Source organism: Antedon mediterranea, chromosome 6 (genome assembly GCF_964355755.1).
Source record: "Antedon mediterranea chromosome 6, ecAntMedi1.1, whole genome shotgun sequence".
Classification (NCBI taxonomy): domain Eukaryota; kingdom Metazoa; phylum Echinodermata; class Crinoidea; order Comatulida; family Antedonidae; genus Antedon; species Antedon mediterranea.
In genome coordinates, this window is record NC_092675.1 from 30,172,585 (window position 1) to 30,183,269 (window position 10,685).

Here is a 10,685-nt window from a genome sequence, read left to right on the forward strand (position 1 = left end):
AGCTATATCGTATTTTTTTGTTAAAAACTGAAATTTATATGTTAATATTAGAAAAAAATCCTTTTTCAAAATAAAGTTCAATGACCTTCTGACCTGTAATGGCGTCATTAATTGTTAGATTTACACTTGAGCAGTCTATACACTACATATTGATACCAAGAAAATGCAAATCTGTTTATTAAATCCCGAGTTATTAGCAAAAGTGTTACCCCCTACCCCAACATTTCGTGTTGCATACCGTATTTTCCGTAGGCGGTGTATATAATCCTCAAAAATAACTATTAAGCTGTACAATTGGCATTGCTATCATAGATTTCTGAATAATAATAATGAGAATAATATAGCCAATTACTATTATAATCGTCATAATCATAAACGATAACAAAGTATAAGACAGGAAACAAGGTACACGTGTTTAAGTACAAATAAGTGATAATACGATTCTTATATATTCTGTAATAATAATTTGAGGAGGATGAATGTTGTCACCTACACGGTGATTGTTGGTCATGTCCCAAACATCTATAATATACAGGTTAGGGATATCGGCCATCATCGTACGCATTTCTCCATCTAACTGCATTGCCAACCAATCACCCACATTAACAGCGCCGACCGCACCACGATAAGATCTTGTGTTAGCGCTTTTCATAAAAACTATCGTTTTTGGACTACGTTGATACAAACGAAGAAGAGCATTTTTAATGTTTTTCAGTCGACGTAAGTAAAATTGCAAACTCGTTGCTTCAAAATGAGCAAACAAACAAACAAAAATGATGGTATTTTGATCAGCATTGATGTCGTCAATCTCATTAGCTGTATACTTTATATCATCTACGCGCATTGTTCTTGCACGTATTGGATATGAGTGAATTCTGAAGAAAAACGTCATGTTATACTTTGTACTGTTCGCGTACAAAGGCCCAGTGTACTTAGTGGCACCAGCCGTGTATTTTTGGCTGGTAGCGTTCTCAACCTTAGAAACAAAGTATTCATACCACTGTCGAATTGTAGAGTCTCCAAAAAAATATAATCTTTTGTGTTGTAAACATCCCGATGATAGAGCTGTCTGGACTGTTATATTCTTTAGTGTACATTCGTTGGAGTACCATTTGTCTTTGAAATAAAATCCTGCGGCTAATTTCCTTTCCACTTTGAACTTATTATTTCGTCGGCACTCACTTGATGATTCTATACACAATGTTCTCTCATCTTTAATGACAAAATAAAATAGTATTAAAATATTAAATATAATTTAATTGATATTTGAATGCCAATTCTCTCAGGGCACTGGTACAATATACACGCATAAATAAATATTACATAAAGTATCCTTAGATTTAACGTAATTAAATATAATATCTAGCAGTTAATACTATTCTGCCCCACCAAGGCAAAGTATGGGACAACATGATAGTTTTAAGTAATCAATTCAAAACGTGTTTTTGCACTAGTCGTTCTTAATGGTGAAATGTGTTTATATGGACATATGTGATTTTTATAGGTAATTTTGAGACTATTCCAGGTATAATAATAAAAAGTGTTATTTTAGCTCAAAATGTCCCTTACTTCCAATTCTGCTTTGGTATTATGTTGAACAAAACCATATTGAAAGGAAGCAAATCCACAATAATTATAGTAAATCATGGTCACATGGAAAATAAAATTATAAATTTATGGTAAGCAGTGTTCACTACATTAATTATTACTCAAAACCAGTATATCAAACTTTGATTTACATAAAATAGACATAAACATAATTACTTGAAAACTCTCTTGAAATTTGGTTTTTTTTTTCGCTCTAGAAAATATTTCATACCCCAAAATGTTAATTATTAACCCAAAATACATGCAAATATTTCTCAATCATCATAATTACTATATCTTGCAATGAATATGATGCTTTTATTGATTTTTTTATTGATTTAAGAATAAAAGAAAAAAACAGGGACAATGTAATTAATTGTTTTTAGCAATAAGACTAGGCGAGGTCCTGAGTGCTACAAATAGTACAAAAAACTACAATACAAAAATAATACTGTTATCCCTAACGCTTGTTATTTTAAAACAGTTTCAGTCACAACACAAATTGAATGGTTAAAAATGTTGCATGGTAGTAACAAATATATACGATGAAATAAAATTTCGGACTTTTAATGATTTGTAACAATTTCTTTGATTTTTCAATGTTTTTTCATTTTCATATTAGTACTTTATCTAATTCCATTTTAATATAAGATGTTCTTTTAATGTACAATTTAGCCTTGGCTACAATGTAAATCTTTGTTTTATTGAATAAAACCCTTCAATGAAAACAAAAATGTAATAAACATAAAATATTTCTACACATTTTGGAAATCGTGTGCTTCATCCCTTGTAGTCGTTTACAATTTGTGATTTGTGTTTCTGTACTGTTTTATTTTATAATTCTACTTTTACTTGATATATTTCAACCTAAATACCGGCCAATGTTTAATTGAAAATTGTCATGATCCATTACCTAATATCTACGCTGTCTGTAAACTTTTATTTTAATACTGTATAATTATAATTTCAGATTCCAACATTTTATTTATTTGAAGCAACACTCTGTAGTCTATGAAAACAAATGCATACAATCATAAATTAAAACATTTGTTGGTATTTTGGTTAGAATCATCTTTATTTTGGATTAACTTCTGCAGTAATGGTTTAATCAATGGATTGGAAAAAGATACTTCCAAAGACGTCAGCCATAATACTGCAATCTGATTGGCTACCGCCTACACAATGATACAAGCTTGTTCTATACTTCCTTTGCCTTGGTTTTATTGTCAAAAAGTGGACATATATCCTAATTATGATATCAATATCTTGCTTAATATAATGTTTCTGGCAATGATTTTTAGTTTAAAATGTGCAGAATGATGTCCTAAATCATGAACAATCCATAAATAATTTGTGAAAAATTGTCCCATACTTCTTTTTGCCTTGGTGGGGCAGAATTGCTTTTTAAGAATTGAGACTCAGCCAGCAAACTTACTTGATTCATTTACGTATATTTTCTTGACACCTATGAACTTCTTCTGATACCTAAAACATAAAAGATTTCCCTCATACATAGTGATCGTAATAGTTTATTTATTGTATTATCGTATAAAAAATTAAAATTAGATTTTTATAGTGACATTAAATTATTGTAATTGTATATAGAATTTAACTTGTAAATATTACCACTTTATTGAATGAATGTATATATAATTAAACTAAATAATGTTCATTATTTATTTTAATTGTTATTACTAAAGGTAGTTCGCTTCGCTCATTCCCCCCTCTAGGAAGTGTAGACGATGGTTCTCGGAATGATAATGACTCAGGTAAAAAGGTTTTAAAAGTTCTCCTTGTACGTTTTCTGTCGGTTACCATTATTGAAAATTCTTTACATTCGTAAAAAAACTAAACTTACTCTGTTTCACAAAATAACATTTTAAAGTATAGTGTTTATTGTTTGGTAGGGCCCTTATAGGGCGGAGGTGGGGAGGCGGAGTTCATTTGAGGGAGGTGCTTATTCGATGGATATGTTACATTTTTTTGAGTGGGGTTGGTGAGCATCATGCCAAAATACGCAAAAAAATTGCCAAAATACGCAAATTGAGGGCGCTATGCTTTGCCAAAATACGCAAATCATGCCAAAATACGCAAATTGAGGGGAGTGGGGTTGTTGGTGAGCATCATGCCAAAATGCGCAATAAAATTGCCAAATACGCAAATTGAGGGCGCTATGCTTTGCCAAAATACGCAAATCATGCCAAAATACGCAAATTGAGGGCGCTATGCTTTGCCAAAATACGCAAATCATGCCAAGAATTCCCGTTCATCAGCAATAAGTTTCAGGGCTAAAAATAAATTATAATAAAAGCAAAATATATGAGAATAGGTTCATTCAGAAAATCTACATTCAAATCAGATACCTTATATGATTTGATATGGACAAATGAACCCATTCGTTATCTTGGTATAACCATCTCAACAGATAAAACACGATTTTTGAATTAAATTTTCCAGATAAAGGACAATTTCTGGTTCATTAAATGAGTTCTACTCACAGAGTATTTGGTACAAATCCCATTTAACACATTGTTGTCTTTTAATACCACACTTTTCAGAGAAGGTTTGAAATAGGTTTGACATGTTTGATGATAATAGGAAAATATATTCGCTAAAGAAACTACAAAAAAGCAAGGGGCTTAAAATACATTTATGGATTATTTTTGAATAGTTTTACGTCTATTCCTAAAAAATGGAAACATATAGAACAGCAAAATACATAATAATAGTAACACTCGTGACAATTTTAAAATAAAGAAAATGCGAACAAATCGAACATGTCATCTAGTATATAGACAACCACAGAAAAGGAAATGAAAATTGGTATACCTATAGGTATGCAAAAATGGGAAGAAAACTTACATATTAAAGTTGAATGGGAAAGTGTATTCATGAGATTGCATACTTGTACTATAAATTTTAAATTAAAGCTTCAACATGCATGAATACCTAATAACCAGACAAGAACGTATCTTTGTTACGTTTTTTTTTCAACAATAGGTTAGTAGTACCGTATAATAATCACACTTTGATTGAATAGCGAGGAATTAGTTACAGTGTTGACTTTGAATAAACCATTAGAATTTACTGAAAATCAAAAATGAAAAAAATTATAAAATCAATATCAAAGAAACGCTCTACTACAATTCCCACATGAATTGTCTTTTAATACCACACTTTTCAGAGAAGGTTTGAAATTTATGTTTGACATGTTTGATGATAATAGGAAAATATATTCGCTAAATGAACTACAAAAAAGCAAGGGGTTTAAAATACATTTTATGGATTATTTTTGAATAGTTTTACGTCTATTCCATATAGAACAGAAAAATAAAAAAAGAGGAAAATTATTCAAAGATCAAAGAAACGCTCTACTACAAATGAGAAATAGATGTCAGTCGATAAACTTCTGACGACGACTGAAACAACGACAATCAGCTAAATATATTCGTGATTTTATTTCATCTCTGGCTTGTTACATTATCATGACACATTACCAGACTCCCCCTCCTCTCGCAATGAACGGCAGTACAGATCTTCCCTATCTAGGTTTGTGTATGTAGCCTACTACAGTCACAAATTATCCACGCATAGTAGTGTTACTAGCTCCATCACAGATTACCTCTAATGGATCAAGCATTCACACCTGAACTTTGCGTCAAAAAAAAAAATTCATTGGCAAACGAAATAGCCAATATTCATTCATTTTAAATATTGAGTATATTGCCAAGGCTAATAATCGATTTGTCCATAATTATTGCGTTTTGTCATGAGTTTTCCTTAAAGCTCAGGTACAGGCATACATTTTAAATATAATATCTGGTAAATTGTACATAAATCAAATATTTGTAACAGAAATCAAGACAAAAAAACATGAATTTCCCCTAATATGGTCAAATACAAAATTTGGTAAAATTCTGCCAAAAAAACTAGGAAGACTTTTTTTCAGTAGTTAGGTAGTTAACATAATGTAATAACATGTCTGGTGACTCCCTAGAAGGTGAAAAAAGATAGTGGATATACGGTGGATAATTTTTGCTATAGCATGAAAATAAAATTCTGAAGTTGAATAAAAATACCAGAAATGTAAAATTCAAGTTATATTACCTATATTTAGTCATCTGATAACATTTTTTACCACACCATTTATTTTTCATAGCTTTTTAAAATGCCTCTCTATTTTCAAAATTTGTGTACAAAAGAATAGAGATTTTACTGTGTAATTTGAACTATCCCCCCACTGATAAGATAGTGCTAATTTTCAAAAAGCTTGTGTAACACAAATAAAATCCCAAAAATTATGAAACATAGGGGAAACTATAGATCGACAATTATTGGAATGTATGATCAATAGAAATTTTTTGCCCGCACCTGGCCTTTAATCTAAGGCCAATTTTTAGGCCAAATCATAACTGTGCGTATAGTTTTTGCATTTCCGATGCGTGTAGTTCCCTATTTATCTTCATTTCCTTACGTCCGTAAATATTAGGCCGAATTTCCATAGTAATTTATGGACGTTCCGAAATTTTGTGTTATACCGGTAGCAGAGCAAAGTTTGCTTCTTTCTGCAAATGTCCTTATCATTATTAATGTCTTTGGAGTGTGGTTTAAACAAAACGTTTGTAAAGTTCATAGTGGATATATAAAATTGTTGAAATTGTGGTTTTAACATCTGACTGTATTTTTTATTTAGCATTTAATTCAAAATAACACAATTTAACGTTTTGCGCAATATATTTATAGCAGCAGCTTCATATTTTTTGTATAACTTAATAATAATTATTACTTGATAATTAATTTACAGTAATTGAGTACAGTTATTACAATGTATTACCGTACCAGAAGTACCTTCATCGAGGACTTCCCCGTGACGTTCGCATTGAACGAAAAAAAAAGTTATCCTATATTGTTAGTCGCGTATGTTTTATTACCGGCGGAATAATATAGGTTACAATCCTCTGTTTTCTAGCGCACTATAGATTGAGTGAAATTTGCGGCGAACTAGAGATGCAATTTATCATGAATTTTACGTGCGAGAGTACCCTTTGCGGCCATCTAGAGGTGTCATTTATCAATTTGAGTCTTTGGGAAACCCCTCTTAAAATAGCCATGCGACCGCCCCTGGGCATATTCAACAAACTTTCTTTAATGTTTCATTAATTGTTTTTTTTGTTGCGGGGCTGTGTTAATTGCAATTTGAATACTGTTTATTCTTTTTTTAGAGATACTATGACAGTATAATACATTTTTACTAATACTAATTTAGCTTGGTGCAATATTATTATTATCACTAAAAATCTCTTTTGAAGTATTTAAATTTACCTGAAAAAGAGTGACTCTGTTGGTTTAAAAACTGCCGCGGTCTCTCTCCCTCCTAAGTGTTTGTTACCTCGATGGTAAGTGTATGCAGAACATGGCATATTACTTGGTTTTTGACAAAACCATGGCTCACCAGTTCGTTTATCTGTGTAGTTACATGTGTGTTTAGAAGAAGGTTCCACATGACAACGGACAACTTTCTTGAGTTTTCCAGCTACAAATGTTCCATCATACACATACCGAGTGGGCTTAACTTTACGTACACGATTCATAACTTCAATTGCTTCTCTGCTGTCTATTAACATTACACCAATAGCTATTTCGCCACTCCATCTTAGTGTAAAGAATGCACTGTAAGAACCATTATTATAATCAACAATCATTCCATCAGTTGTCCCACTTGCTAATAAACCAGTAGTATACATTTTGGCCCGGAAATAATCCCCACCCTCCGTTTTGTTTCGTTTGAACTGATCCATTGCTTGGATTACAACGTGTATTTTATCACACAAGTTATAGGTTTGTTGCAGATTTTGAATACGGAAATAACTAGTTGAAGGATGTGTAAATGGCTTTTCAGTTTGATGTTGGTCTGTAACATTAATAGATGAAAGTTCTGTATTAACCTTTACAACAGATCGTGTACAACATTCTGGTTTAATAGTAGAATTCTTAATACCAATGCTGTTTTCTGAGACACCTTTAGTGACGTTTGGATGAAATGACAAGAACAGTGCTGGACGAGGATAGTTGTATTTAACCTGTGGAGATCAAGTAGTTTTTCTGAAATTTAGTTTAGTGAATGTGAATTCAAGTGTTTGGCCAAATTGTTTCAATGTACATTATACTGTATTCAGAATAATAATAATGTCCTGTTAAATAAATAAGTTGTATGTTAAATCAACTAAACTAGTTTAACGAATAACTTGTTATAATGAGGAAAATATATTACTCGTCTTTGTTATAGCGGTGCAAAAGTCATTTTTAAAACCCAGTAAAGACAGAATGGCTAAAACATTTTCAATTGATATTCAAAGGTCCACCTGACCACTAGGGCGTTCATGGTACAGTTCGAACCCGATTGGATAACGACTCTTTAACATTCTCGCCGTGGTACGGACATTTGCATATCTTGCAGAAGGTCTAGGTTCAAACCTCGGTTTGAGCGACTTTTTCTTTTTTAACTAAAATTTCAGTATCACCGGGCGGTTTAGAATTAATGTTCTGTGCCTGATGCGTTTACAATTCACAATTACATTAACAATATTAAATACCGGTAGTAAACCAAAAGAAGCAAGTGTTTGCCAGTTTGGTAACCATTATTTAAATGCATTTAAATGTACGGTACATAAAACATTCAAAAAAGATTATGTACAAAAAAGGGAAAAGCATTGGTCAAGACTGTTCAGCATCTCCGGTGGGGCACTCCCCTCTAGGGATACGGGGAAAATTACTCTACTCTACTTTAATAGTGACGCACACAAGCGCAACCATCAATAAAAGGGAAAAGCATTGGTCAAGACTGTTCAGCATCTCCGGTGGGGCACTACGATCATTGTCACAAAACCTTCTTCAAGAGCGTAGAGCGAAAAATCAGTGGGGTCAGAGATCTTTTTACGTTGCGGCCGCAAGTGTATGGAACAGCTTACCAGCAACAGTTAAATGCTCAACTAGTCAAAACAGTTTCAAGACCAACCTAAAGACGTCGCTATTCGCTGATGTTCTCGCACGTTGTTAATGCACAAAGCGCCATGAGCGCCACATGGGTGGAGGATACCGGCGCTATATAAGTCTTCATTTATTATTATTATTATTATTATTAATAAAAGTGACCATCACAGTGAGGTATAAAAGAACAAAAACAGGATGGACCCTGTTTGTCTCTCTCGGAAGCACTAAACCATTATTAATTTAAAACATAGCCATATTTACCAATGGTAGACGTCATGCTTATTAGACAGTATTATCATAAAAATAAGACATATTTTGCCGGTACGAAAAATCAAATAGTTTAGTCAAATTAGTTTAAGCATTGACGAAAAACACCGTGCCACTTTTTGATAAATTAATCAGATTTAAATGAAACTTACATAATTGACGGTTTTCAAATATGTCCCAAAATTAAAAATAGATATAACAATAACACATACAACGAAACATAGAAGAAAACGTCGACGGTCGAAAAAAATCATAATGCTGTTTTTGTCGTTATGTATAATACAAGTATGCTGTCACAAGTGTCATAAGTTGTGTATATATTTTGCTAGTCTATTTTTACTTTTTGTTTTTTAATATTTATTCTGTTTTAGGAAGCCATTGTGTGAAGCCAGTGGAGCAGAGTATTGTGTTGCAGAGAAGAATGGTGTGGAGAGATGATTGGTCGAGAGGTATAAGAGTTAGATTAGGGTGTGAGATGTTGATTGGTGGATAAGGTGGTGGTGATCATTGAGAATTGGTTGGGGGTTTTATTTTGTGGGGATTTTTTTTTGGTTTGGGATTAGAAAGAAAAGAATTATTAAATTTACTTTTACACATTATTGAGAGTTGTACAGTTGTGACTATTTACCGTTGTTTACCGGTGGTTCAAATAAATTACATAGCAGTTGCGGCTGTGTGACGTAGAGCTAATGATATTGTCATATTTTTTCATTTCATTTATTTATTCGACCAATACACAGATACAGAACAGAAACAAAGCACAATGGTCAGGGACAACTAAAGCAAAACAATTACTATAACTCAAAGAGTCAGTTGCCCCTTAAAAAACATCGAAATACAAAAAATATTGCACCAAGTAAAACATTTGTACAAGCTTATACAAAAGTATCTTAAGACTCAAAATGAGTATAAGGGATCGGTACATAAATATACTAATTTAAAAGATAAAAAGATTAAAAATTGAAACAACATCTCTTTCAGTGAGGTAATGTCGGACTTTCGAAAAAAGCATGTTAAAGAGACCTCAACTGCTGAATTTCTTACATCATCATTTTTGTGAAAGTGACGAGCAGCTTATATTGTGGATAAGCGATAGTTGGCGCTAGTTGGTGCTTTCTCCCAGAGCCATATATAAAGAGTTGCGACTTCGAATGGAGTAGAAGGCATAATATTGTGTCCAACTATGTAGAGTATGGAGTTTTGTTTTAAAAATGTATAACGTTCAAAAGGCTTTAACTATCGAATTTAATATCAAAACAACCAATTTGCTAAAATAATAATAAATTATAAAGTTACGATTTTAAACAAAATAGCAATTTCGGTCTACACGTGTGCGTTTAGTTTGTACAGCGATTTTCTATAGTAAATGCATTGTTTTTACATTTTGTTGTTTAAAATCATGTTCACAGTAACTTTATGATTTCGTTATTATCTTAACAAAAACCTATAAACAAATTGATTGTTTTGATATTAAATTCGATATTAAAAGCCTCGTGAATGTTATACATTTTTTAAGCAAATCCATAGGCCTACTCTACATAGGCATAGTTGGACACAAAGATGGCCGGTGTGCACAACGTAACTTTCTAAAATCCGTGAACGCAATGCCGTAACTCTTTATATAGTAGGCCTACAGGAAAACAATGAAATATGGTTGACAAAAATTCAATAGAATTTATTTCACCACAATGCATTTCTATAAGGTCCCTATATAAACATATCAAGTCTAGAAAAATCCAGGTAATAGGGGTTTTTAAACAAATGGCCGCCACTGAAAGTGAAAATTCCTAAAAATAAAAAATAACATAAACGATAGATATAATTACCACTTTATAACGTTT

General features: G+C 32.2%; 1 protein-coding gene across 1 annotated transcript; it reads right to left on the reverse strand.

Annotated features, from left to right (window-relative positions):
• Positions 1-268: 268 nt before the first annotated feature.
• LOC140052573 (NXPE family member 3-like) lies at positions 269-7,401 on the reverse strand. Its single transcript, XM_072098183.1, has 4 exons — positions 6,910-7,401; positions 3,023-3,072; positions 494-1,212; positions 269-316 (listed from the first exon to the last, which is right to left on the reverse strand). The coding sequence occupies exons 1-4, from the start codon at positions 7,383-7,385 to the stop codon at positions 269-271; spliced, it is 1,293 nt and encodes a 430-aa protein (XP_071954284.1). The 5' UTR covers positions 7,386-7,401.
• Between the last annotated feature and the right edge of the window lie 3,284 nt (positions 7,402-10,685).

Bases quoted from the DNA above. Each gene is read 5' to 3' on its own strand.
- LOC140052573 (XM_072098183.1), bottom strand. From the start codon at position 7,385: ATGGATCAGTTCAAACGAAACAAAACGGAGGGTGGGGATTATTTCCGG. The intron at 3,073-6,909 runs GTAAATTTAAAT...TTTATGTTTTAG, and splicing joins ACAGAGTCACTCTTTTTCAG to GTATCAGAAGAAGTTCATAG. The intron at 317-493 runs GTAGGTGACAAC...ATTATTATTCAG, and splicing joins ACATGACCAACAATCACCGT to AAATCTATGATAGCAATGCC.